Source organism: Pleuronectes platessa, chromosome 11 (assembly GCF_947347685.1).
Source record: "Pleuronectes platessa chromosome 11, fPlePla1.1, whole genome shotgun sequence".
NCBI lineage: Eukaryota > Metazoa > Chordata > Actinopteri > Pleuronectiformes > Pleuronectidae > Pleuronectes > Pleuronectes platessa.
In genome coordinates, this window is record NC_070636.1 from 5,116,155 (window position 1) to 5,144,085 (window position 27,931).

The 27,931-nt window shown below is 44.8% G+C and overlaps 1 protein-coding gene across 1 annotated transcript; it reads left to right on the plus strand.

Moving 5' to 3' along the window:
* Positions 1-1,543: 1,543 nt before the first annotated feature.
* plekhh1 (pleckstrin homology domain containing, family H (with MyTH4 domain) member 1) lies at positions 1,544-27,678 on the plus strand. The gene is given in 32 exon segments (XM_053435435.1): positions 1,544-1,702; positions 7,836-7,898; positions 8,951-9,100; positions 9,189-9,272; positions 9,607-9,688; positions 9,948-10,130; positions 10,452-10,504; positions 10,506-10,979; positions 10,981-11,211; positions 11,401-11,463; positions 11,465-11,480; positions 12,816-12,907; positions 13,008-13,155; positions 13,798-13,934; positions 14,446-14,556; positions 14,811-14,897; positions 15,246-15,404; positions 17,049-17,129; positions 17,244-17,423; positions 17,507-17,618; positions 18,478-18,590; positions 19,655-19,831; positions 20,280-20,377; positions 20,468-20,645; positions 21,298-21,453; positions 21,830-21,927; positions 22,148-22,289; positions 22,382-22,524; positions 24,293-24,422; positions 24,627-24,710; positions 25,764-25,910; positions 26,384-27,678. Coding segments are annotated over 32 exon segments (4,269 nt in total). The 5' UTR covers positions 1,544-1,558; the 3' UTR covers positions 26,537-27,678.
* Positions 27,679-27,931: the final 253 nt, after the last annotated feature.

Genomic DNA, 27,931 nt, shown 5'->3' on the forward strand with positions numbered 1-27,931 from the left:
CGTTCCGGGGAGAGATTAGCGTGGCAGTGCTGAGAGTGTCTCACCAGCAAATGGCTTGTTTACATCCAGCTGGTTCAGCTCCTGGAGGCGGGCCTGGCCTCCTCCTCTGTCCTGGCTTGCCCCAGTGCGGCCCAGCAGGCCTCGTTCAAACCGGCTGATGTTCCCTTCTTCCCCACGCCAGCGTCCGGCTTTAATTGTGACCCTCATCCGCTCCCGTCTGCCCCGGAGAGAGAGGCGCTCCTCAGAGTTTGGACCTTGACTTGTCCGGCCTGGGCACAGCGGTCGGCTAGGCAAAACCTCTGCATGCTCGACTTCTGTAATTTGTTTGCTAGGCCTGTATTTATGAGCATGCTAATTGCAGGGAGCGCCATGGTGCAGTTATAGCTGCTGGACTTTGAACGTCTGCAGTTCTGCTGACGGCGTCTGGCTGCACTTTGAGTCTTTCTGTCTTTCTGTTTCTATACTTTGCTTTCCTAGCTTCCTCGAACCTCATTCGCTTTCGTTTTTAAATCGCTTATACTCAACTTTTCATCCTGAATCTCAGCATCGTCCCTTAGCTCTCAAGTTATGATCCTGAGTTTGAAACCACAGAGTCGGGCCTTAACCTTTGTGAATGAGGGTCCTCTCCGAGAAAAAGAGGCACGAGTCGCTCCTCCTCAGGTAGAAATAACTTCAGCGCCCCGGTTTCCCACATTCAGCGCTCAGCCCATTCATTCTCACACATTCTTTCCTCCTTTCTTTGCCGAGGCGAGCTGACACCCCCCCCCCACCCTCTCTAGCTGTGATGGGACTGTCATGCAGAAAGACACCATTGTGCCGCGCAGGATCCCGTTTCACTCCTGCCTTGTAATTAAGAAGGGATTGCATGGCTAGGGGAGTTGTGGACGGGGGTGGTGGTGCGGGGGGGCTGGGTGTGGGTTAGTAGGTAATTTGGCTAAAAAGCAGAGCACCGACCTGCTTTGTAGCTGGCAGGCCTGGGAGCCGGCACGCATGAACCCAACTCCCCCACTGACACAGAGCCTGCCTGCTGAGTTTTTGTTCAGTGTGTGTGGGCATGCAAGAGAGAGAGAGAGAGAGAGAGAGAGAAAGAGAGAGAGAGAGAGAGAGAGAGAGCCAGAGAACTAACAGGAAATAAAGTTTCAGTCTGCAGCGCTCTGTCCGAGCTGCGTGTTTGTGTATGTAAAAGTGTGTGTGATCATTCTTTGTTCATGCAACGTGCTTCTCTGTGGTTAATGCGTCACAGAGCAAAGAACAAAAGTGAGAGGAAGAATTCATTAAACTGTTGTTCACCGTTCACTCATCATTAGTGTTTTCTTTACTCACATTTCCACAGTGAATCATGGGAAGTGCGGTCAGAGAGGAGGTTAAATCACTTGTCCTGTAAATGAAAACAGAAGCTGCACCATTAGCATCAATGTCATTTGCCGCCTTATATCCACTTTACATTGAAGATGATATATCACACTGCAGGCGTGGAGTTCTGAGTTGGTCTTTTCTTTTGTTCTTTCTGTGGTTCAGTCCAGTCTGAGACCAGGAGGCAGAGCTGTGACTCGACGCCATGGCCGACGTGCTGGGCAGCGGCGGCTCCGGAGCCATCGGAGCGACCAGCGTGGACTGGCAGAAACGCTGCATCGCTCTGGAGATGCAGCTGCTGAGGTTCCGGCTTCAGGCCGGGAAGATCCGAGAGCTGCTGGCGGAGAAGGTAAGAGAGAAAAGCATCATGGGAAACTTAGTGAAACCCAGTTTGCACGTGGAGGCTGTGTCTGAAATCACTCATTCATTGAAATCACTCATTCAATCTTTGTTATTTTCCATCAACACTGAGTCCCACAGCTTCACATCTGGATACATCGAATTAGCAGAAAGGAATGTTCACGCCATAGATTTGACTTTTGAGGGAACTCCATATCAGAGCTGTCATTTTTCAATAATTAGAAGACGACATACAATAATGTATTGAAACTTTAGTGTAATCTAGTTAGAATTCACTTATGATTAAACAGATTTTCAGTTTCTACATATTAGAAATCCAGCATCTGTTCAACTGCTCAAAACATATGGTCTTTTAAATAATTCAACCATGTTTTTTCTTTTCATCTTAATGTTTTAACCTTTTTATTTGGGAAAATTCTATAGTTTGAATATCTTTTCTTGTCTTATTATGTTTTAACTACATGTTCATGAAAAGCACCTCGACCTGCATTGGATCCTATGAACAGGGCGGTAGTACGGTGACCCTGAAGGGCCAAACACAAGAGCAGATAAAAAAAAAAAGTTTGATTTAAAGTTTTTATTTGCTTCATGGATACTTGTACATCGTATACCACTATGAAATTTGGAGTTTAACTTGCCGCGCAGCTTTCATCTATAAAACCACTGCATGCCGCCTGGCGCTCTGACTCACGAGCAGATGTCACTGACCCATCACCATCCTCTCCTCTCCCTGGCAGCGTATTGAACTGTTTCCTGCAGCAGGAAACAATTAAAGCAAGTGAATAGGTTCAAAATGCATGTGTGGATGACTGAGTGTGTTTGTGTGAGTGTGCGTAGGGACACTCGAGATCACTCTGCGTGTTTGGTAAACATTCGGTCCAGTCACTCTGTGTCATCGGACGTTGGTCGTCATTTCAGCCAAAATGAATATTTAAGGTTGAACTCATCACTTCTGGTGCTTCCCCCTCACGTTGGGGGAATAACCACAAGCAGCCGGCCAAACGCTTGTAAAGCCGTGGCTGCTGCAAAAAGAAGCCCGACTACCAGACGCTCTGGAAAGGAATCAACTGTCATCGGGAAACTTGGTCCAGTTCGGAAGATTTGTTGGTGAAGGAGTGGAAATGTTTGGATTAGAGGACGCTAGGATCGAGTTCAGTAGCAGAGAAACTTGAAGTTGCTTTTTTCGTTTTAGCTTCACAAGTGGCCCGTTGCTGCTCTTGTTTGAAGTGTCACAGCGGTTCACGTTCTGTCTCGTCTCTGATTCTGGATCAGGCGATTGGTTCATTCAGTCCGTCAGCAGGATGTTTACAGTACACACATGACCCGGTGGCTGATAAGAGCTGGACGGCTCCCTGCTGTGTCTTCTGTCAGGTTCTGTCAGACCCCCTGCTCCTTGGAGAGCGTCTGTGAAGTGCACACACACACAAACACACACACACACACACACACACACACACACACACACACACAAACACATTGCTGAAGATTTATAAGTGATGAAGTGAGAGAAAGTTATTGAAAAATGGTTCCACTTGAAAAAGTTTGGAGGAGGATCAACACCAGCCAAAGACATATTTTCACAAAGTCGCAACATGTGCACTACTTGGTTTAAGTTTAAAAACTCATCACTGTTTACACTTGGTGTTCACACTTCTCTAAATTGGCCCCATCTTATTGGAAAAGTCTGGGGCTACATTTGAGTCTTGACTTGAGAAACGTTTTGAGAAAATGCATTCACTTCCTGATTGGTTCTCATCCATCACGACCACCAGCGGTGAATGCAAAGCGCAGCTTACACGTTTATATAGGATGGACACATGATGGATTATCTGAAAATGATTTACGTGATGTCATTCTGAATGAAGGAAATGAAACGTGTCTAATTATCCGACTAATGAACCAGTGGAATTCCGTTTGTTTTGGCTCAGACCCACAGAAACCATTCTGGTGATAAATGATGCTACTAGTGCATGAAATATGTATCAAGCTAAATAATAGTCCCCCCCCCCCCCCCCCCCCCCCCCCACCACCAACGTCCCAGTTCTCTCCTGTAGGTGAAACGTTTACTGGAAACCACGGAGCCTCCATTGTTTATACCTGTGAGCTCTTTTTAAATGTTTTTCCTCCCAGTGTGGATAAAGAATCACCAGTAAGAAAAACCTTGTGTAATGCCACGTTTATGATTGTCCCTTAACTTCTAATGCAGCAGTTCTGCCTTATTAAAAAGTGTCTGCGCACATTAACACAAACACACACTGTGTGCACACACTGCTAACTCCTGGTTTTAGGAAAAAATGACACATTATTACAGATCATACATAATATTTATGGTTAAATGTTCTTTTTGGCCACGATGCCAAGAGCAGGAGAAGCATTTCTCTTAATGGTCCAATTGTTCTGTCACTTTCTCTTTCCCTCCGTCTCTCACACACACGTTCACACACTCCGAAGCAAACACACCGAGCGCTGAGCCGAGCCGGGTTTAAGTGGAGGCCCGTGCTGCTGCTGCTGCTGAGTGTGTTTTTCTGAGGTCTTTTTGGTGTGTGTGTGTGTCTGTGTGTGTGTGTGAGGGGGAAGGCTGGTGCTGCTGAGTGACTACCATTCCGTCATGTTATTGCTGTTTGGAAAGACTGCTTCACACTCTTCATCCCCTCTCTTGCCAAGTTAGGAGTGTTTTACGCATTGACCCACTTTGGTATGGAAAAACATGAAGCAGAAAGAAGCTGATGTGGTTGCCTGTGACATGGCGTTTATCTCCAGAGAGTGCGAGTGAAGGAGAGAGAGAGAGAGAGAGAGAGAGAGAGAGAGAGAGAGAGCGAGAGAGAGAGAGAGAGAGAGAGAGAGAGAGAGAGAGAGAGAGAGAGAGAGCAGGAGATGCCCTGTTTGCCTTGTGTGGAGTGAAACAGGACGATTACTCCATTTAAAGAATTAGTTTGTGTTTTCACTGTGGATTGGGAAAGTGTAGCGGCAGCTGTCAGTTGTCGGCTTCTCATAAAAACCCGAAACGCAACAGGAAAGAAGAGTGACTGGTTTTTGGTTTTGGCAGAGACGAGAGACGCAACTTTGCAGTTTTGCGCAGGGCTGAAGGTTTCCATCTGTTGACGTTACAAATTGAAAGTTTGAGTTTTCTGGTTGGATTTGATCGACTTGGAGAGATTAGTAGAGACCATAAACTGTGTATTAAGAGAAACATGACCGCTCCCCCCCGAAAGTGAAGCTGCGGTATAAAGTCATTAACTCCGTCCCCTCCATGTTACCAGACGGGACATGGACCAAACTAAATACATATGTGGTTATCAGCCTGAAGTTTGACCTGTAGGTGGCAACAGAAGCAAAGTCTTGGGGTCAATGCATTTAGCAGGATTCATCCTCTCGGGACCATGAAAGACAAAATAGATAGATAGATAGATAGATTACTTTATTCATCCCCGAAGGGAAATTAAGTCGTCATAGCAGCCGGTACATTTGAATACAATAAAATACAATACAATACAATAAAATATAAAATATAAAATATTGCAGTAGAAAGAATAAGAACAGAAACACAAGATAAATAGGTAGATAAGGTGCAGTGGCAGATGATGGTAATAGTACTGATGATATGATGGTAAATGTTATTGTTAAACAGTATATAAAAAATAGTACAGTATATATAGTATGTAATGTATATTTATATATGATAGTAATTATACCAATATAATAGCAGTATATAGTAATAATAGCAGTATATAGTAATAATAGCAGCAACAGTATATATAATAATAATAATAGTAAAATATAAAATGTAAATATAATATAAGCCTAGGTGGTAGAGTGGTGGTTCTTCAACAAGAAGGTTGCCGGTTCAAATCCCACTCTTCCCAATCTGCATGCAAAAGTGTCCTTGGCAAGATACTGAACCCCTAAATGGCCCCTCATAAATGTTGAGTGTAATAATTGTAAGTCGCTTTGGACAAAAGCGTCAGATTATATATAAATGTCATTGTCCATTAGTCGTTGAGATATTTCTGTCTTGACTGACTTTCACCAGATTCCATGAACCACACAGACAAGATAATAATGTATTTACAGTAGCAGCTACTCAACTAATATCAGACAGTATCTTCAACAGATAAAAACCAGTAAACAACATGTTCCCAGAGAAGAGTTTCCCAGAGATGAGAATGGTTTGAAATCCTTGTCGAGACAGTCGGGATTCAGAGCTTTGTGTGGAATTAAAGTCAGAATCTTTGGACTAGATGTTAATTTACTTTGCCCAGAATCTAGAAGAAACATATTCAGAGGAATTTTTAAATTGGAAGGTATTCCCAGTTCAAGGTTTCCTTTCTCATTACTCAGCTAATTTAATATTGGACAAATTAGAGTAATGTCTTCCATGAGCCTCACTTTGCCCGAGGAGCAAAACACAGTAATTTGACTCAGGCCAGCGAGTCAGTTTGAGTCAGGGAGGAGAAACTGCAGAGATCAGCCGGTTCACGTTTCTGCTTCTAAATATTTATTTATTTCCGTGATGGGATTTGTCTGGATCAGCTTCTTTTTAATGGCTCAAGTGCTGAAGTCTGTGTTTGATGCATTCAGGCTTTTTGACTTTTTACACGAAAGAGACGGCTTCTTGAAAATGTCCACCTCCTTTCTCTAATGATTATAAAAACATTTAATAGATAATCATGGAGTTTTAGGGATTACACTCCATGTGCGTATACATGCCCTGATTTCACTCTTTCGTTTTCTCTTTCATTCATCTGTTCTTACTCTCCTCTTCAGACCAGTGGTTTTAACATGTAATGATTGAACTGGAGTCATTACTAACCATCAGATTTAGCCGTTAATGATTAAAGTCTAGAGGCAGGTGGAGAACTCAGTGACACCAGGTTTGGATTTCTCCTCTTTGACTTGCTCTACTCTTTCAAATGATACCCTCATGTGATTTATGTGTACAAATAGGATTAAACAGTAAGCCCTGACATTCATATTTGACTTGAAATGGTATTCTTTACACCAGGTTTTACATTTTGGGGTGAATTAACCCTTTAATTTATGACTTTAGGCCTCACTCATTGTACAGACACCCCCTCTCTTTTCAGACAGCGTTGGTGAGCTCACACTTTAGAAATGAAGAGACCCCCTCCTCCACCTCCTGACCTCTAACTTGGCCTCTGATTGGCTTGTGGCAGCTTGATGGCTTCTTCTGATGACCGCTTCTTTCACATCTGTTAAACCCTGTGACCTCTGAGGAGCTTTAAACTCTCCTAAAGTGCTCGCCGGCTAGTTCCTCTTCTTCTTCTCTTCTTGAACGGAGAACAAATGCTGTTTGCTCTTCTCCGGCTCAAACCCGGTAAAACCTTTGACTCACAACAGAAGCTTTTGACCTCGAGGTAAGGAGTCATCCAACCACTAACCATCAGCCTCCGCCCCATGCCTCCCCCTGCAGATGTGCTCTGGATTTAGTGGGTGTTAGTCTGGCTGCGAGGAAGTATTCAAATATTGGGAGTGGTGGATTCTGGGAATGAGGGGTTCCTTCATGGTGGTGACGAGAAGGCCGAGGGGAAGACAAAGGAACAAAGATGACGGCTGGAATTCAAATTCGTCTCCCAAGCAGATTGGATCCATTAGTATGTTTGCTCTGCTTTCAGCTGGGTCACTGAACTCGGAGGAAAGGGCATCCTGACACAGTTTTTGTGCGTTCATGATGGAGAGGAGATACTTGCAGGATGGGCAGTGTTTGCCTTTGGAAGCATGAGCATGCATGCTTGCACAAAAGGTGACGCAAGCTTGTGCACACACACACGAGCATTCTTCTGTCTCACTGCTGTTTGAGGAGCCTCCTCTGAAGGCCTCGCCGCTGCTCCTGTGCCCTTCTGCTCAAAGTGCCCCCCCCCCCCCCCCCGCCCTGTGCAGAACATTGTTAGATTATACAGAAGAACTCTCTCTCTGAATTTCATTTTTTCTTTCTCAACAACTTTTATTGAGGCTTTTCTCTTGATTAGAGCAGCTTTCCTAACGACACCACTTTTAAAACTTCCCAGTACATTAGGGTTTTTAAATGTCTCCCCTACAGCAATAGTGATAATGAAGAATTAAGTGCACCAAAGCCATGGTAACCTGTTGTGTGTGTGTCACAGATGCTGGAGCTGGAGCAGAGGGTGACGGAGTCCGACCAGCGAGCTGAGAGCGCTGAGAAACAGGTAGAGGAGCAGTTCTCATCCTCCTGAACACAAACTGATGGAATGTTACTCTTTACTTACTGTTTGGGGATTTTTTAGTCTGTTTAATATATAATATCTAATCTCAGGATGGGCATTGCAAACGAGGCTGTAAATGATTTTACATGTGGCATTTCTTAATAGGATATACTTGTCCCTATACAAACAACCCTTAGATAAATATATACACTAATTAAATGAGGATTAGACTGTTTAAACTTGAGGTTTGTTTTCACAGGTAAAGCCATAATAATTTGTTGCAGGATCAGGGATCTGTGTCTATCAGACAACACATTTTACTATATGTTGTTTCAGATTTCATTAATTACTTTGGTTACAACAGGTTTACTATCAATGCATTGTGATTCAAACGTTATTGAAAACACTCCTGCACATTTAACCATCTCAACTCAAAACTCCAAGTCCACTTTCTGGGGTTAACCAAAGCTTTCAGCTGAGTCTCACAGTTTGTGTTAGATCCGTCAATCTGCTGTGAAAACTATGATTTCTGGTGGAAAGCTTGAGAGAAAGACATGATATAATCCTTGAGTTAATTTGGTTTTCTTAAAACTTTAGGAATAAACTTTGTGCTCAACACTGACGTAGCTATTTTGTGATGCATTACATCATATAATTAATCAGATTTAGTGTTTTGTTTCGGTGTTAACCTCTAATTATTCAGTTTTTGATGTGACTCAGCAAAATGAGAGTTTGGTTTTCGGATGGGAAACTCATACATATCACATTCACTCTGTGTGTCTCACTGTTTAATCTCAGATTTGCTGTCACCACTGGTTGTTCCAGGTGTTTACTGTAGATGGTAATTTAATCCTGCCCTTTGTTCAAGAGGAAAATACCTCAAGGTACCTCAAGGCGTAGAAAGCTTTTATGTTCTTGTTGCAGCTGGTAAGAAGTATCCTCCATGTTTTCTTCTTGGCTTCTTCTGCCGCCCATCAACATTTAATGAAGCGTGCAAATCGGAGCTGCCTTTTTGGCCGTGCGTGTGCATTCACTCCTCGATATGTTCATTTCAGATACATGTCATGGAGGAGAAGCTGAAGTCTGCGAACATACAAACCAGCGAATCGGAGAGCTCGCTGTACAGAAAGTACCAAGAGCTGACCAGTCAGGCTCAGCAGAAAGATGCTGCGATAAAGAGATTAGAGATGCAGCTGGAAAAACAGGTATGGACGGAACCATCTGATAAAGAGACAGAAATGTCCATTTATGTCCATGAAATGTAGGTTGAAGTGATGGTTTCTCTGACTGCAGATCATAGTCAGGGCCCAGGAGGCAAAAGTGATTGAGGAAAAGGCTGCAAAGATTAAAGACTGGGTCACCTTCAAGCTCAGAGAGGTAAGCTCACACATGTACAGATACAGCCTGAGCCTCTGGGGAAAGCCAGAGACTCACTGTGGCAACAAGGGATGCTTATGATTAAAAGTGTGTTATATACAGCTTACACTTTATATGTGATGTTTTGGAGAATTTAAAAAAAAGCTTATTTATGGATGACAACCTGTGCATCTTTGACATCAAGCAATTTTAAGAGTCATGATATTAGTTTTTTAATCAGGACACAAGATAAAACATCTCCGTTACTCTTTAAAGTTGTCAGAATATCTAGTGTACACAGAGGATTCCAGATACCCTGGCTTGTGTTGTATCAAATATATTTACCTATTTGCAGATGGAGCAGGAGAACCAGCAGCTGAAAATATCCAACTTGAAGCAGACGGAGCAGATAATGTTGCTGCAGGTCAAACTTCAATGTGAGTACTGCTGCTGCCTGAAGGAGACAGACTCTGCTGATATACAGGTCCATGCGTTTGATTTGTGTTATTACTGGAAAAGGTTTACGTGCCCTAATGTTCAGGACACTTTCATCATACTGTCCTTTGCTGCAGCTCCTCTTTTCAGCCTCTGTCTGAAACACATGGTTTTAGCTCTTGTCTATGTAAGTGTGTAAACAAGTAGAGAATGAATCCGATTAATTACTGGTAGATAACTTGTGATGTGTCTCTCCTCCAGCTCTCTTAGAGAAACCTGCGTCCTCAGGATCTCCGGCCACCTCCCCTGTGATGGACACCCACCTGGTGCCCAGCAGCCCTCTGTTTCCTCCCAGCTGCCCTGGCACACCCCCGGCCCTTGAGGACGGCTGGAGACAGACGGGTCCTCGTGGGCCCGCTTCTAACATCAAGATGTCGCCAACAGGTGCCTTCAGTTTATTTCATCCCGGGATCGGTGACAGGAAGCTTTTGTGGCAATAACTCAAACTGGTCTGAGACCATGATGGGAGCAGAACCAGTAGTGATTGAAGGAACTTGAGTCTATACAGTATTTTCAAGATCTTGTTCTGTTCACTCATGAGGGTGGGGAATTTATTTTGGATTTTTGATTCCATTATAATAACGGTGACCAATACAAAAGACAAAAGTAGTTATATGGTATATTTAGTCATTGATCTATGATCATTCAACAGGGATTTTCAGTTAGATGTTTATTTAACATAATGTTTTCTTTACTCTCCTCTAGATGTGAAACGGCCTCTCGAGCAGCTCAGTGCAGGGATCTGTCTCGGGGACCTTTACAGCCCATGATGCTCTCTCTCAGGGTCGGGGCAGGGACGGGCCCAGCAGCCCTGTTTCCATCAATAGACCAGAGCTCCCAGTGTCCTCTGTGGGTCCGTCTGGATGCTCAGACAGAGACAACTCCTCTGACGAGCTCAACAGCAAGTTCCGCTCTCAGTGTCTTCACTCGTCCTCGTCCTCTTCGTCTTCCTCCTCCGCTTACGAGATGGCCCACGGACCGAGCTCCCTGGAGTCGTCCCTCGGTATAACACCCAAAAGCCCACTTCTGTCACGCTCCCCGTCCACCAATAACCCCTTCCCCAATCCCCCCCAGCCGCTGGTCCACCTGTCAGGCACCAGCATGACGCTACCCAAAGTCCGAACTCCGCTCACCCCCAGAGACAGCATCCAGCTGGTGAAGAAGCACTACAGCCAGCCGCAACCCAGCCTGGACCGGCTGCACCACCTCAACGTCAGCATCGACATCATGACCCCCGTCCTCCACCTCCTCCACTCTGAAGAGCAGCGGCGCCAGCACCTCGCCCTTCTCCCAGGTGGTGGAGGAAACGGACATAGACGACGGGCTTCCTGAGAGCATGGACGGTGTGGTGGAGGGGTCGGGATCGGAGGAGTCCTGCCTGGACGGAGTCTCCTTCGTGGGGCTTGCGGAGGAGCTGGAAATTCTCAAGCCGCCAACACCTCCTCTACATCGCTTCCCTTCATGGGTACGAGAGATCTTATTAATTCAACTTGTGCATATTTACTGTATTTAGCAGTTAATTCTGATTCATCGTCTTTTTTGTTTCGCACACTGCTAAAAGCTAAGAAACCACAAGAGATTAAATGATTGGTTTTACATTTTGGAAGTGCAGTGTATTTGCTTTCTGAGACAATATCTGACTGTTCTGCTGCAGGAGAGTCGTATCTATGCTGTGGCGAAGTCAGGAATGAGAGTTTCAGAGGCCAGTCCTGGAGCCCAGGGGCCCCGGACGAGGTGAGTCCCCCTGCAGCCAGAATCGAGAACCACACAATCCACTACACTTTGTAACTTCTGTGACTCCGGTGAAGCTTTCAAAACCTGTTTCTGTTCTCTGCAGTGGATTGAGGAAGACTTTGCTGAGTGTGTGCTCCTCCGTCTGTCTGTGTGTGTGTGTGTGTGTGTGTGTGTGTCAGAGCCTGGGTGGTGTAGCTTGCGGTGTGGGAGATGAGTCAGTGCTGTGAAGCGACATGTCTTTCAGCTGATGCTTAAGCTGCTCTGGGGGGGGGGGGGGGGGAGTGTGGTCGGCGTGGATCTGTCATTCCTTCCTTTTGATGTCACTTCCTCTGGCTCGAGGCCCCACACACCTGTGCAGATGTGAGCTATTTACAGAGCCGAGGAAGAAAATGGGGGGGGGGGAGGGTTTTCAGACGCTGCTTTTTAATCAGCCACAATGAAAGGATGAGGTCTGGGGGTAATTACCTCCGTGCGCTCGGTCCCGACATCATCCATTTTGTCAGGCTGCCGACAGCGAGGGACTGACAGCTCCCTGACGATTGAGTTCCAGGTTCTGCCAGGTACACGGAGCCGGCTGCCAAAAGGCTGATGTGGATGAAGTTAGAGCTTGTTCAGCTCAAACGGCTTCCTCTCATGTTTGGGCCTCGAGCTGCGTCGGCCTCAAAGCACCAACTGTAAATACCACAGACAAGTTGTACTTAGATTTTTTTTTTTTCCACCATCAGTTACTTCAAAAGCTTTTGTGCTGTGTCAAATACGCATGTAATAAAAAGCACCTTTGTTCGGTTCCTCATGCAGCTGCAGCCTGATCTGTGTGACGATGGACTGTAAATAAAGATGGATGACGCGTCTGCACTTTCTTTCACTGTGAAAAAAAAGAAACCTAAATTATCCTGGATACGTCAGACTTGACGTTTCACCCAGTTTTTAAACCATGAAATAAAGGAATTAAAACCAAACTAACCAGAAAAAATAACATCTGAACAAACCAGCGTGATAAGAACTACCTCAAATAACTCTTTATTTGGCCCATGTTCCGTCCACTAACATGGAGAAGCTGGGGTTTACGACCTATACTGCGACCCTCCACCAGGGGGAGCTGTCATGTCACTTTATATACTGATTATAACCAGCGGTTTACTTAGCTGATATAAGTGACCTTTATATTTCAGGGATTGCAAATTCAGACACAACGTGGAGTTTAGCATTTTTCAGTAAATACCGATTGTGGCCACAGAGGGCGCTGTTTAGCGATACTTACATAGTCTTGCTTAAAGCAGTAGCCTGTGCAATGCTCTTAATTTGGAATAACTGTTTTCCTGTTTTATGTTGCAGGGTCCAACTTACCCCAGTATCCAGCGGCAGGTCCGTTCACCCAGTTGATCTATAAGAATATTAATGTTCCAGTCTACACCACACTGAAAGGGGTGCGTGGAATGTTCTTTCTCACTGAGGGTTGAGTGTGGGGCTGTGCTTGTCCGACCATCAGTTTGTGTTCTAACTTGCTCCTTCGCTTGCATGTTCCAGAAAGCCACTCAGATCAGCAGCGTACCTCTACCGGATGATGACTCCGGGTCAGAGGACGACAGCAGCTCTCTGGCCAGTTTGCGGACGTCCATCCTGAGCCCAGAGAGGAAGGGCAGCATCCCCGGCAGCCCACGTGCCGTCAAGAGAGGTGACGACTGAGACTCAATACAGTCAGCGTTCTAAAAAAAACGTTTGCCTTCATAATGCCAACCATCCAAGAACTCCTCTTTTGTCAGTGCTTGTCAACAAGATACATTTTAGATCTAGGACTTTAACTCAACAAAACCACAGTTTAGTCTGACAGCTAAACATAGACTCTCTATAATAAATAGCAAGTAAACCATTCTGACCCCCAAATGCATCACCCAGACACAGAGAAACTCCAGTATAAGTACTACTTTCTCTCTACTCAGCACAACAGTATGCAGTTACCAGATGCTGCACTGTGAGTAAGGGAAGTACCAGGACACACTGGAAATGATTAATTGGAGAAAAAGTAAATGATGCAGTTCAAGGGAATGGGAAGTACACACGGTGACCTTCAGCGACTGCAGATATTCAACTCTGAAAACCCACGTACAGTAACTGCTGGAATGCATCTAACATCACACACCGTTGTGTAAGAGGCTGGATTTTCAATTTACGAGCCTTCTGTCTTCTACCGCCTGTTGCGTGCTGGCTCTCAATCAAGATGTGTATAATTTATTTCCTGTGCCTTTTTCTTCCCCCCCCTTCAGCCTCCTCCAGCACTTTTTCCTTTTTGTAATATAATAATCTTCTCTCCACGAAGGCGTGTCCATGTCCTCCATAAGCTCAGAGAGCGACTACGCCATTCCCCCTGATGCCTACTCCCTGGACAGTGATTACTCAGAACCAGAACACAAAGTCCAGCGGACCTCGTCCTACTCCTGTGAAAGCACCGGGCCTGTGAGTACAGACGAAGCACATCGCACAATCTAAGATGAGTTTTTGTGTTGAATATAACATATAGATATACTTGTTTCTATGAGTAACATCTTGATATAGATATATTACTCATAGGTGCTTTAATGCTATGACATATGATGCTTTTTAAGTGTTCCGTTGTGCTGCACCAAATTACTCACACTCGTAAATATCAGTCCCCCCCTTTTTTTTTATCAAGATCCATTAATTATCCCCCATGAAAATGTTGAATAACGTCATATCTCAAATTCCTGGATCTGCCCCCTGATCCTGATCTGCACCTACATTCAATTGAATGGGTTCTTATCTGAACCATGCAATACAATCAGCATGTATTTAAACTCCTGTCACCTTCCTCTGAGAATGTCCTCCTCAGCTGCCATAGTTGAGAGACTGTAGTTGGCACACTTTACATTATAATAGATGTTTTGCTACGTTTAGTTTGAGCTGAAGCCGCCCTGGTAAAGTGCGTCTGTGCCTCGTGTGTCTGTAGGAGATGCTGGAGAAGTCGGGCTACCTGCTGAAGATGGGCAGTCAGGTGAAAGCCTGGAAGCGTCGCTGGTTCATCCTCAGGAATGGGGAGATCCTCTACTACAAATCTCCTGTGAGTGTTTCAGCTGTGAGCCGGCCTGCTGCCTCCTTCTAGGGTTTGACTGTCTGCACAGAAAAAACATTGCAGGAATATTTCCTCCCCTCGGCCTGGGGGTCAACTCAAGTATCATCCCTAGAACCGGCTTAACGCCTGGTCACCAGCTACCCAGCATGCACCTTAATGCGTCTCTGATCACCACAGGTTGTACGTTCTGTTGTGATTTTGGACAGAAATGAAACCTTCTTTGTGTGTTAATGTGTTTTCAGAGTGACGTGATCAGGAAGCCTCAGGGTCAGATCGAACTCAACTCATTCTGCAGTATAGTTCGTGGAGAAGGTGCACAGACATTTCAAGTAAGTGGGAAACAAACTGTATCTCGTTCTCACTTTATCCTACAAGCTCTGCAAAGAACTAAAATGGTAGTTTAATATTTACAGATCTACAATTTGAAAAAGAGTGTGGTATTATAGGAAGTAGTCACAGGCAGCTGTGAGAGCACATGCACCAGCCGACCTATTACAGCGCTGCATCACTGCTGCATACCAGAGGAGCAGCTCAAGATGACATCAGGTGTAGCATTGGACTGGAATGTTTTCCTGGCTCTTTGGAAGCTGATTCTGATCTCCTCTGACATCATGATGCTATCTCAGTCGGCCTGGCTGAGTATTTTTCCCATAATTCTGCCTTTTTCGTCTAATCAGTTGATTACGGAGAAGAAGACCTTCTATCTGACCGCGGACTCACCCAACATCCTGGAGGAGTGGATCAGGGTCCTGCAGAACATTCTCAAGGTCCAGGCCAGCAGCCCAGTTCCTGTGGAGACCACGACCAAGCCCACCTCGAGAGGTTGGCTCACCAAGGTCAGGACACATTTAAACTTCTTCAAATCTCAATGGAATAGTTTGACATTTCAGTAAATTAACTTAATTGCTTACTTATCGAGTTTGATGAGAACAACAGTTGTGTCTATTCAGCTTAATGTGCATGTAGAGACAGGAGCAGTTTCTATACTTTGTTTTTGTGCAAATTTAAATAAACTAGATACTTTCAAGGTAGATTTTGTTTCCTTTGAATAGAACCAGGCAGGTTTCTGTCCCTTGTTTCTAGACTTTATTCTAATACTAATTACATTTTTTGTACTGGCTATATCTTCATTTTGCTGGTAATTGATTGGGTCTATAAAAAAAAATAATTAAAAAGAATCGTTAATATAAGATAAGTAAATAATATAAGTTGACATCTTAAAATTGTTTGTTTGTTAAAATTTTGTTCAGTTTACTAGCAAAGGAAAAAAATTGTTCATACTTCGATAAAGGACATGAGAGACTTATACAGAAAAAAAAACGATAGATAAAGTAAAATAAGATATTTCACATTTAAACTCTTAGGAGAGAGTTTTGAAACATGATGTTTAATCGAGGCATTGGTTCAGTTTGGGAATTTTGACATTTTGGCTTTGATTGACTAAACACAATAAAAAAAGATATATGATTTGTAATGTGGTCAAATGGCTTAGGTCCATGTTTACCCCCTGGGGTTCAGGTCAGCCAGGCTCTCTCCCTGAAGAAGATGCCAGAAATAGCTCATTTTCAGGCCTATCCTCCTCAGACATGGAAGTGCCTGTCACTGCGGTGGGGGTGGGGGGGATGGGGGGGTTGACAGAGCGCTCTTCAGGCAGATTCTTCAAAACCGTTTTCGCGTTGGGACGCGGCGATAAGACCCGAGCTGCTGGAATTCCACCGAGCTCTGTCTCTTTGTCTGTGGGTGAAGTCAGGACACTTAAACAGTTGACAGGTGTGTGTGATGGGTGTCTGACCGATGACTGACGGCCTCAAGCAGAGAAGATGTCCTCTCTCCGACCCCCCCCCCCCCCCCCCACACAATCCTCTGCCTGCGAGTCATCTTTGATCTGCTGGTTCTGACGCGAGCTCGGTTCAGACAGACGCTGCTGTTCCTCTCAGCACAGTTAACCCCAGTGACCCCATTAGACAGATACACAGCTGGTTTCATGGTGAAGGCGTCCCACTCTGTTTGTTTTAATTTACAGAAATCCTTATTAGAAAGTGATGTGTAATTATCATCTGTAGTTCCTGACTAACAACGTGGAGCTGGAAGCAGCAGATGAATCACGGAGGTGCGTGGTCGGCCTGTTTTCGTTCGACAGGAATCACTTGTTTCTGTTCTTTGGAAGGAGAACAGCTCCAGATTGGATTTTTAAACTGTTGCTGAAGTCACCGAAATGGCTTTTTAAATGATTTGCACACGCACGGCGCCCGCCCCCCTCCAAACTCCTGGGACATCTGCTGGTCAGATGCAGAAATCTGGAATCCCCTGACTAACATCTGTCGAGCTGTTTCAACGAGCACACACGCACAAGAGAAGAAGAAGAAGAAGAAGAAGAAGAAGAAGAAGAAGAACGTCTCATATTACTACTGTCTTGAAAAATATCCAGATGTCTTTGAAAGCTTTCCTCATAGGTGTGTCTGCTGCTCTGTCTGTTTCAGGTCAAACACGGGCACTCGAAGCTGGTGTGGTGTTCTCTGGTCGGAAAAGCCTTCTACTACCATCGCAACCAGGAGGACAAGGTTCACAAAACACCTCTTTAATTAGTGTAGTTCTTATCGAGACTTATTTACAAAAAAAGGATTTGTACGTACATCAAATTGATATTTACAGGCTTTGTCTTTTTTGCGTTTCAGCTGCCCCTGGGTCAGCTGCAGATGCGCGAGGCGTCGGTGCAGGAGGTGGATCGCTCCTGTGATTCAGACGAGGACTATGAAGCAGGTAGTCGAGGTTTCCTCTCCTCCCACTGCACGTTGGTGGTCCAGCCCAGAGAGCAGAGTCCCACGTATCTGCTGATCGGCACCAAGCAGGAGAAGGTACAGGAGCAGAAAACGTCTTTAATAAATGCCTAGTTGTTATTTTCATGTCTGTATGTTAACAGGTGTTTTACCATACGCAGGAAACGTGGTTGTATCACTTGACTGTAGCTGCCGGCAGCAGTGCAAACTTCAAGGTGGGCACGGAGTACGAGCAGCTGATCGGTAAACTCCTCGATGCAGAGGGAGACCCAGGTGAGAAACCATTATTCTACAGTTATACATGATTCACCTGTGTTCTAGCATCAGTACGTCATCACTGATTTGTTAGTTATATTTAGGCAATTTGGTTTTGAGCTGACCGGAGATCAGTGGAAACAAAGGTCTCCATCTGGGCTCAAAACAGTTACATCATCAGCATCTTAGTGCTGATGATATTTCTATCCTGCGACAGAGATGTAAGCTTTGGGCGATAAGTTTCAAATGCACAACAATAACAGGCAATGAAATGCTTTGGTCACAGGCTCTCTTCTAGCAATGCTCAGAGTATTACAAGCTAAAAGAATCTCCAGCTGCGTCCTTCAAATGTTGAAGGACAACTTTTTCTGTCTGAAAACGTCCTTCTCTCCTTATTTAGTCAATTAGAAGCAACTAGAAGAACCAGTCAAACTGATGTTGTCCAGGCTGCAGAAATCTTGTTACTGTGATTATTTAATTTTATTAAAATCCAGACTAATGTCCTATTTTTTTAAACTGCCCCTGAAGCACACGTTGAAAATAACAATTCATCGATACACGTGGGAGATCAACATGAAGCCGATGAACATTTGATCTGAGTTTGAACACTTCATGTATATTTTTAACACAAGATGCATGAAGCTTTATGAGTGGATTTGAGTCTCCTCGGCAGCTCCATGTTATTGGATCCACAGAGTCTGACGGTGCTAATCCACTCTGCAGACACTGTTTACGGCTGCACCACGGCTGTGTGTGAACCCCTGTCAGCTGTTGAGTCATTAGACCCTTGAAACTCAATCTTTATGTTTGTCTCGGTGCACATGTGTTTGTGTGGGTTTAAATATGTGTGTGTGTGTGTGTGTCCTCCTTTTCCCAGAATCCTTCTTGTGGAGGAGCGAGGCCTTGAGCTTCTGTAAGGAGGGCCTGCGCTCGCCTCTCACCACCCTGCCCTCCGAAGCTCTGCAGACAGAAGCTCTCAAGCTTTTCAAGGTCAGCCGCTCCACCGCTCAGCCTCGTTTCCCTCTCTCACTCTCTTTTGTCCCGTCCCACTTACTTTCAACTCTCCTCTTGCTTTCATCCTCATCTCCAAATCCCTCTCTCACTCTCACTGCGAGGGGTTTGTGCAAAACGTCATCCCTCCTCCTCCAGTTTGTCCCGACCACAGCCACCACCTCCCCCTCAACCCTCCTCCTTTATCCGCCTCCACTGTTGGATGCGCTCCGTGGCCCTTCTCTTCTTCTTCCTCTTCTTCTTCTTCTACTTCTCCCTCCTCCTCTAAACCAGATCAAAAGCTCAAGGACGGGGGGCCCCGGCTCATTAAAAGTGTGGAAGAGAGATAATGGCCTTGATTATCTGCTCTGATTGAGGCTAACCTTTCTCCTGGTTTACAGCCTGTGAGAAAGGACCCCTCTTTGAAGAGGAGACATGGGAGGTCAGGGCCTCCAGAGGGTGACAGCAATGGATATGGAAGCTGCAGGATGGGGGGCGGAGGAATGGGATCAGAGCTTGTAGAAAGACGGCAGAATCCTTTTTCTTTTTCTAGTCTGTGACCACTGGTGCGCCCACCCAGGAGCCCCCACGCTGCCCGGCTCCTGCTTCACAGCCCCCTCGGCCGCAGTGGGCCCTGTGGGATTGAAGGGTGAATGGATCGGCTCTCAGTTTGAGGAGCCGGCCGTGAAAAACAGACCCGAACACATGAAAGAAAAAGGATGAATGGAGGTGACACGCGTCTCTGAGTTATTAGAGAATCTAGACAGAGACCGACTGATAAATGAGTTCTTTGTTTTCAACCGTCACAGTGAATGAAAACAAAATAATGAAGCTCACATTTCTTTCTTCACACTGGAGGACTCACTGAACTCAGGCCATGATACTTTCTGTTTGTTCTGAATATCACCATCACTCACAGTGTGTTTTTAGTTCACTGACATTATTCAGCTTCCTCTCCCTGGTGTCGGTTTGCCTCCACCTGCTGGTAGCTCAGTGAAGTACAGTTATCAAACTGAAAAACAAAATAATAATATAATAACAGTCTTTTTTTCCTTCCTCTGCAGTCCTGTCAGCTCTTCATCAACGTGCTGGTGGAGTCTCCGTCTGTGGACTACCACACGTCGCTGGCCCAGAATGCATTGCAAGTGTGCCTGACCCACCCGGAGCTGCAGAATGAAATGTACTGTCAGCTCATCAGGCAGACCAACGGCCGGACGCCACACAACCACTCCCTCACGCAGGTCAGACTGGTGCCCGCTGGAGATATTAGAGATACAGACGAAGGGAACATTTATCTTTATTTGGGCTTTTAATTATTTGCATATGAGATTACAAAATCCAGGTTGGTTAATGTGAAGGATTGAGTTTCTGAGATAAAAATGAAAAACCCAGTTCAGACATGGTATTAACATCCATCCTGAGTGGTCGGCGCTATGTACAGATGTGAACGCACTCAAATCCGCCCTCAATGCTTCCTGAGGTGAGATCTGATCCCAATTGGTCACAGGAGACACATTCAGGAGGTGAACAGGTGTGAGGGGAAGAACTTATCGCTGTCCACTCGGGACTGGACCTCTCAGGACGGAGGTTGATACCAGGTCTGAGCAAGCAGAGCCTCAGTTATCCTGTGATTTTAAGTGTTTCTCCTTTTACCTCCTCCTCCTCCTCCTCCTCCTCTTCCTCCTGCAGTGCTGGCAGCTGTTGTCTCTGTGTGTGGCTCTGTTCCTCCCCCAGCAACATTTCCTCTGGTACCTGAGACAGTATCTACAACGCAACGCTGACCCGAGGTGAACTAACAAACTCACTGAACCCCTCTAACAGTTTACATTAAGACTCTCTTACTCATACCACTGCCGACATCTGCTTTCTCCACACAGGAGTGAGGTGGGGAAGTATGCGGTGTACTGCCAGAGGTCTGTGGAGCGAACCCTGCAGAACGGAGAGCGGGAGGCCAAACCTTCACGTATGGAGATCGTCTCCATCCTGCTGAGGAACCCCTACCACCATTCACTGCCGTTCAGCATCCCAGTGCACTTCACCAACAACACCTACCAGGTAGCTCCCAGCTGCAGACCTGTCCTGTTTGTTACCGTCTCACTTGGACGGATTCGGACACATCATCACCCTCATCCTGTCTCGTCTTGTTGTGGACTAAAAATCCAAAGTCTGAGGGCGAATCAGATGCTACTAAACACGACCTAGTGGTTGATAACACCAGGAGACCACTCTCATGGTGATGAATGATACATCAGCTTATTTAAAAAGCTATTCAACAAGTTGTAGAAGTTGAAAAGCTCAGACTTTGACTAAGATGCAGATTCTCTTTAAATGAACAAGTTTTTTTTTTGTCCAGCACCATCTTGGTTTTTCTTTAATCCAGAGTTACTACATCTGGAGGATATTACCTTCATGGTTGAATGTGAGAAGTAAAATCATTTTCTCAGACTTCTATAGAAATCGACCTCTTTTTGCAACCACTGGAGTCGCCCTCTGCTGGTCATCTGAGAGAATACAGGTTTCAGGTACTTCGGCATTAACTCCCCTAAACCTAATGAAGGAAGGACAAAACTGTTTGAGGGTTTGAGAACCTGTAGTGTTTTTTATACTGATGTTTATTTACATGCTCTGTCCAAATCAAATAAATGGATCAAATAAAATACATCTCCTCTTCATCACGTGTGTCCTCTTGTTCCCTCGTGTCCTGCAGGTGGTGGGATTCGACGGCTCCACCACAGTTGAAGAGTTCCTCAACACACTGAACCAGAGGATCTGCATGAGGAAGCCGCAGCTGTCGGGGTTCGCCCTCTTCACAGACGATCCTTCCGGGAAAGACCTGGAGCACTGCCTGCAGCCGTCTGCCAAGGTACCACTGTGGGGCGCTGAGCAGGAGTGGAGGGAAGGAACCTCCTCACTCCACGGAGGCTCTTCTGTGGTGCATCCAGCCAAAAGCATTAGTGTCATGTTGCCTAATAATCCAGTGAATCAGTAGGAAGTAGTTAGGGACTGTTTAGACAAATTAAGGCCGTCCAAACCCCTCTAATTAACTCTAACTCTAATTAAATTCCACTCAATAATAAAGTTGTGCTTCCACTTTGTTCTAATTATGATCAGTCCATCGAGGACACTGAGGCTCACACAGCACATCAGTTGTTTTCCTGGGCAGATTAGGGTCCTCGTGTCGAGCCACCTTGAGGATTTCATATGTCCGACTTGAGACTGACTTTTATTCCTTCTGTCAGATCTGTGATGTCATTTCCAAGTGGGAACAGGCCCTGAAGGAGCTGCATCCTGGGAAGAATGAGGGGACTCGGATTGTTCGACTAACCTACAAGAGCAGGTAGGATGTCTATCGTCAGATCTGAGCTTTTAAAGGCAGAACCGGGTCCAAACTCCCACACACAATGTGGTTATAAACATCTGTTTTAACGCAGAACACAGGCCACACAGTGAAAGATGGCGATGTAATCTGTGTTCAGGGCTGTGATCGGATTCCTTCATCTTGGAAATGAGGTGTTTTAAATTCCAGCTTCTCGTTTTCTTTTCTTCTTCATGTGCAGACTGTGCTTCAGAGCTCAGGTGAAAGGAGAGACGGAGCGAGAGCGCCTCCTGCTGGCCTATCAGGTGAACGACGAGGTTCAACAAGGCCACTTCCCTGTGAACAAAGAGCTGGCTCTGGAGGTGGCTGCCCTCATGGCTCAGGTCAGTAAACACAGATACAGATACAGGTCTTTTTGGTTTTACCACCTTTCTCCTCCTCACCCCCTCTGCTCCTTTGTTTCCTGTGATTCCAGGTGGAACACGGGGATCTGGAGCGTCCCGCTGTCTCCTCTCCCTCCAGCTCTCCTCAGTCTAAATCTCAGCTGAGCCTCCTGCAGGCCTTAGAGCGCTTCTACCCCAAACGCTACAAACAGGACTGCAGCTCGGAGCAGCTCAGGTAAAACAAACACATCACACAACTGCCTGCCCTCACAGACATTAATACCTGATTGTGTGAATCTGCTCCATCTGCATGTACAGTGCCTTGCATAAGTATTCACCCCCTTTGGACTTTTCTACATTTTGTCATGGTATAACCACAGATTAAAATTTATTTCATCGTGAGTTTATGTAATGGACCAACACAAAATAGTGCATCATTTGGAAGTGGGGGGAAATATTACATGGATTTCACAATTATTTACAAATAAAAATCTGAAAAGTGTTGAGTGCATATGTATTCACCCCCTTTACTGTGAAACCCCTAACAAAGATCTGGTGCGACCAATTGCATTCACAAGTCACATTTGCAAGTCACATAATTAGTAAATAGGGTCCACCTGTCTGCAATTTAATCTCAGTATAAATACACCTGTTCTGTGACGGACTCAGAGTTTGTTGGAGATCATTACTGAACAAACAGCATCATGAAGACCAAGGAGCTCACCAAACAGGTCAGGGATAAAGTTGTGGAGAAATATGAAGCAGGGTTAGGTTATAAAAAAATATCCAGAGCTTTGAACATCTCTCTGAGCACCATAAAATCCTTCATAAGAAAATGGAAAGAATATGGCACAACCGCAAACCTACGAAGAGGAGGCCGTCCACCCAAACTGAAGAGTCGGACAAGGAGAAAATTAATCAGAGAAGCAACCAGGAGGCCCATGGTTACTCTGGAGGAGTTGCAGAGATCCACAGCTGAGGTGGGAGAATCTGTCCACAGGACAACTATTAGTCGTCTACTCCACAAATCTGGCCTTTATGGAAGAGTGGCAAGAAGAAAGCCATTGTTGAAAAGGATCCATAAAAAATCCCGTTTGGAGTTTGCCAGAAGCCCTGTGGGAGACACAGCAAACATGTGGAAGAAGGTGCTCTGGTCAGATGAGACCAAAATTGAACTTTTTGGCCTCAATGCAAAACGCTATGTGTGGCGAAAACCCAACACTGCCCATCACCCTGAGCACACCATCCCAACAGTGAAACATGGTGGTGGTAGCATCATGCTGTGGGGATGCTTCTCTTCAGCAGGTACAGGGAAACTGGTCAGAATAGAGGGAAAGATGGATGGAGCCAAATACAGGGAAATCCTTGAAGAAAATCTGATGCAGTCTGCAAAAGACTTGAGACTGGGGCGGAGGTTCATCTTCCAGCAGGACAATGACCCTAAACATACAGCCAGAGCTACAAAGGAATGGTTTGGATTAAAGAATGTTAATGTCTTAAAATGGCCCAGTCAAAGCCCAGACCTCAATCCAATAGAGAATCTATGGCAAGACTTGAAGATTGCGGTTCACAGACGGTCTCCATCCAATCTGACTGAGCTTCATCTTTTTTGCCAAGAAGAATGGACAAACCTTTCCATCTCTAGATGTGCAAAGCTGGTAGAGACATACCCCAAAAGACTTGCAGCTGTAATTGCAGCGAAAGGGGGTTCTACCAAGTATTGACACAGGGGGGTGAATACTTATGCACCCAACAGATGTCAACTTTTTTGTTCTCATTATTGTTTGTGTCACAATAAAATTTATTTTGCACCTCCAAAGTACTATGCATGTTTTGTTGATCAAACGGGAAAAAGTTTATTTAAGTCTATTTGAATTCCAGTTAGTAACAGTACATAATGGGAAAAAGTCCAAGGGGGGTGAATACTTATGCAAGGCACTGTACGTCAGACAGAGCAGATTCAGATTCCATGTGGTAGATAAACGTCTCTTTCCTCCTCACAGAGACCTGACTGAGCGTCTGGCCACTAAGTGGTCCCTGCTACGCGGGTGCAGTGCATCCGAGTGTGTGAGAATTTACCTGACTGTGGCCCGGAAGTGGCCCCTGTTCGGAGCCAGGCTCTTCAGTGCCAAGGTAAAGTGAATACACTCGACTTCGCTCGTTGTTGTTTGTGAATATGTGACTTTTACAAAACCTAATAAGAACTCTTTTCATTTGTCTTGAACCTAAACATCCACTGTTCTCCTTCTTGTGAGCTCAGTGTTGAACCAAACAGGACTTTGTGTGTCTCCTGGTGGGACACGAGTAACATGAGACTTTTGTTTGGTCTGTCCACAGCCTGTCCCCCCCTCTCCTGTGGAGCAGAGCCAGGTGTGGCTGGCGGTCAATGAGGATGGACTGTGTGTGCTGGACTACACAATGGTGAGCATCACACTGTGCACAGCTAACACCTCGTCCACACACCAACATGTCAAATGTTGTCACATGACATACGAGGGAAGAAAAGTGTGTCTGTCCGAGTCCAATAATGTAATGATGCAATTTTGGTGGTGAAAGGTCAAAGGTCACCTCGCAAAACACTTTTTGTTGGTGTTGCTGGAACTCAATCTTTATGACAATTGGGATAAAATGATACAAAGTCAAAGGTCAAGTCCACTGTGACATCATCATGTTCTGCAAAAACACCCTTGGTAAATGGACTGTATCTAAATTGGTTGTTTTCAGTTCTATCACATACCACACAGCCATCAGGGGGTATTTAGGGTCCAGTGCCTTGCTCAAGGACACCTCTTCATGACTGGATGAACCAGGAATCAGAGCCCACTTTCATTATTTAACCCCGCAACTCAGAGGTCGAGGCTTTGACCTCATGTCCTGCAGCTTGACTGAACGTGGGAATTGTTCAACTGCAGGTCGAGAGCATTGTAGAATTTTGAAGGTCTTTTTATATTTAAATTTGCTTTATTTCAGGGTTCTGAAAGATTTATTTCTGCAGTTTTGCAGCTGCAGTGCTCGATTGAATAAGCCGCAGCTCTGAAGTGGGTTTTGTTGACCCACTGGTCTGGAAGGATTTTGATTCTGTGGCGTCTCAAACACCAGAAATCCACAAGAAAATCAAACCGCCGGCCTCAGATGTGACGCTCCCGACTCTGACAGACAGAAGTTCCAAAGTGTAAACAATGTTAAAGCGAGCTCTGTAATTTCCAGCGGCCCCATGTTGATCCATCGCATTCTTGGTCTGGCATCAGCGTCGCTCATCGGCTCCCAGAAAAGTCAGAGGAAGAAAAAGCAAAGTCAAAAATTCACAATATGTCTTCACACTCAATTTGAACTTTAAAAAAGTTAAAAAAACCAAAAATAATTTTCTCAATGAATCCAAGCTCCATTCAGGGACCTACAATCAAATCTGAACGTGCTCCTTTTTTATTTTCCATTTCCACCTTTCTTACCATGCCCATGTTTTTCCTGTCGCAGCACACGCTGGTCACTTACTCGTACCAGTGTGTGATCACCTTCGGGGGCTGCCGGGACGACTTCATGGTGGTCGTCAGCCAGCAGAGGGAGCCGGGGGTCGGCAAGAAGAGTGTGGAGAAGCTGCTCTTTGGGATGGTTAAACCGAAGGTAAGACTCCGCTGCAGGGACCAGTTTATACCCAATAACCTCCTGTTCCATGTGATGATGCACTGGAGGACCTGAGTTCATCTGACCGGGCTGCAGGGGTTTGTAATAACAAGAAGCTGAGAACCTCTGATCTGCAGCATCTGCAGCTGAGGGGAGCAGGAATGTGGGAGTTTGAGATGTTGACGTTTTATGAAGAAACTAGACAAGAGTTAAAAATCCGCCCTGACTGACCAGAATGTAGAAAACTGGTTGTTTATCTTATTTTATGAGCAGATCCACACGGAGCTTTAACACAGAGTCACGTTACTGCAGAAGGTGAAACTAATGAGAGTAATTCGATTCCTGATTGTGGATCTTTGGGGTTTCTCAGGTTTTTACATGATACTCGTCTCCGGGTTCCCCAGAATCGAATGAAACTCCATCGCTTCTTGATGTTTAAGTCATTACTGTCGCTCTGGTGTGTTCTGACTCAGATTCTGGAGCTGACTCTGCTCATGGCCAGCTACATTAACCACTGGAACCCGAACCTCCCGTCTGCGGCGCACCAGCCGCTCGGCCACTGGGACGTGGACAGCCGGCACTTCCCCGCCATGAACTACACCACCAAGGGCCCCACGCTACTGTGAATGCTGCAAGTAACCAGCGTGTCTGAGCACAGGGAGGCGTCCCTCCCACTCCGACCTTCTGGAGGGCGTCAGGTTGTAGGTACAGAACAAGCAGTAGGAGACTATTTTTCTAAAAGTATTTCTCATGAAGATTTAGATTGAGATATTTTTGACTTTTTATTCTTAAAACAACAGGGTTTCAGCTCTGTGTCGTGGAAATGGACTTTGTTACAGGTGGTCAGTTGTTCACCAAGACTTTTCACACATACGTGACAATGCACCAGAATTTAAGTACATGTTGGGTCCTGTGCAATTAGAAAGGGACTGATAGGGTTTGACTCGTAGATTTTAGAGTCTTCAGTGGATACATATATCACACTATCGCTTGTTTTCTTTATTCAATCTATGACTTAAAATATCCGAGAATAGTAATAAATGTCTCTCACAGGTTCCCAGGATCTGGGTCGTCGTATTCAGATTCAACCAAAAAAACAAAAAAGCCAAATAGGATGAATTTTACCATCATAGAACATATTAAAACAAGAGGAAATTTAATACAATAAATCTTCTGTACAAAATCCAATTCTACCCAAAGTACAAATGGATTTTCCTTTTGAGCTGTGGGGGGGTGGGGCTGCTTTATAACTTTTGATAATCCTTTGATATTTTTAAATGTGAAAGTGAATTTTTAAATATAACTGGTCCTCAATAAGGAAATGGGATGTTTTTTAATTTTCTGTCAGTTTGATGAATCTGTGATATTCAGATTTAAATAATCAACAGTTGATAAAAAAAGGGGGGGGGGGTTACGTTTTTTTAAAAGAACAAACCAAAATATTTGAATGACTTGAACTGTTTTGGATCAAACCACTGTCATGCTCATTACTTATTTATTTTACTTCCAACATTTTTTTTTGCTTTTGTTTAAAAAGGAAATGATTTCTCTGTCACGTTTAAACAGAAAAACTCAGTTTGTGTTGATGTAGCAGAATAATTTAAGAGCAGAGTGAGTCTGTCACTGCTTCTGTTGTAAAGTAAGTAAAACGGTTTGAGAGATGGTGTCTTTATGTCGACTGTATGTGTGTGTGGCTATAATAAAATAAATATATGGGACTTCCATAATTTCTTTATAATCTCATTTCATATCTTTCACTGGTGGAAAAATACTTAAACCGAGTACTTAAGTTCAAAGTTAAGGAACTCATCTGGTACTTTATACGTCCGCTTCAATACATTCAAGAGGAAGATATTATACTTTCTACTCCATCACATTTATCCTAAGGTTGTAGTTACTTTCCAGATAAAGTTTTTACAAACAGATCCACTTCTAAAATATGATTAGTTGTTTACCTCACAGGTTATCGCTGTCGACTCAAAGCCAGAAGGTTCTTGGTTCAGATCTTGGTTTGTCAAAGG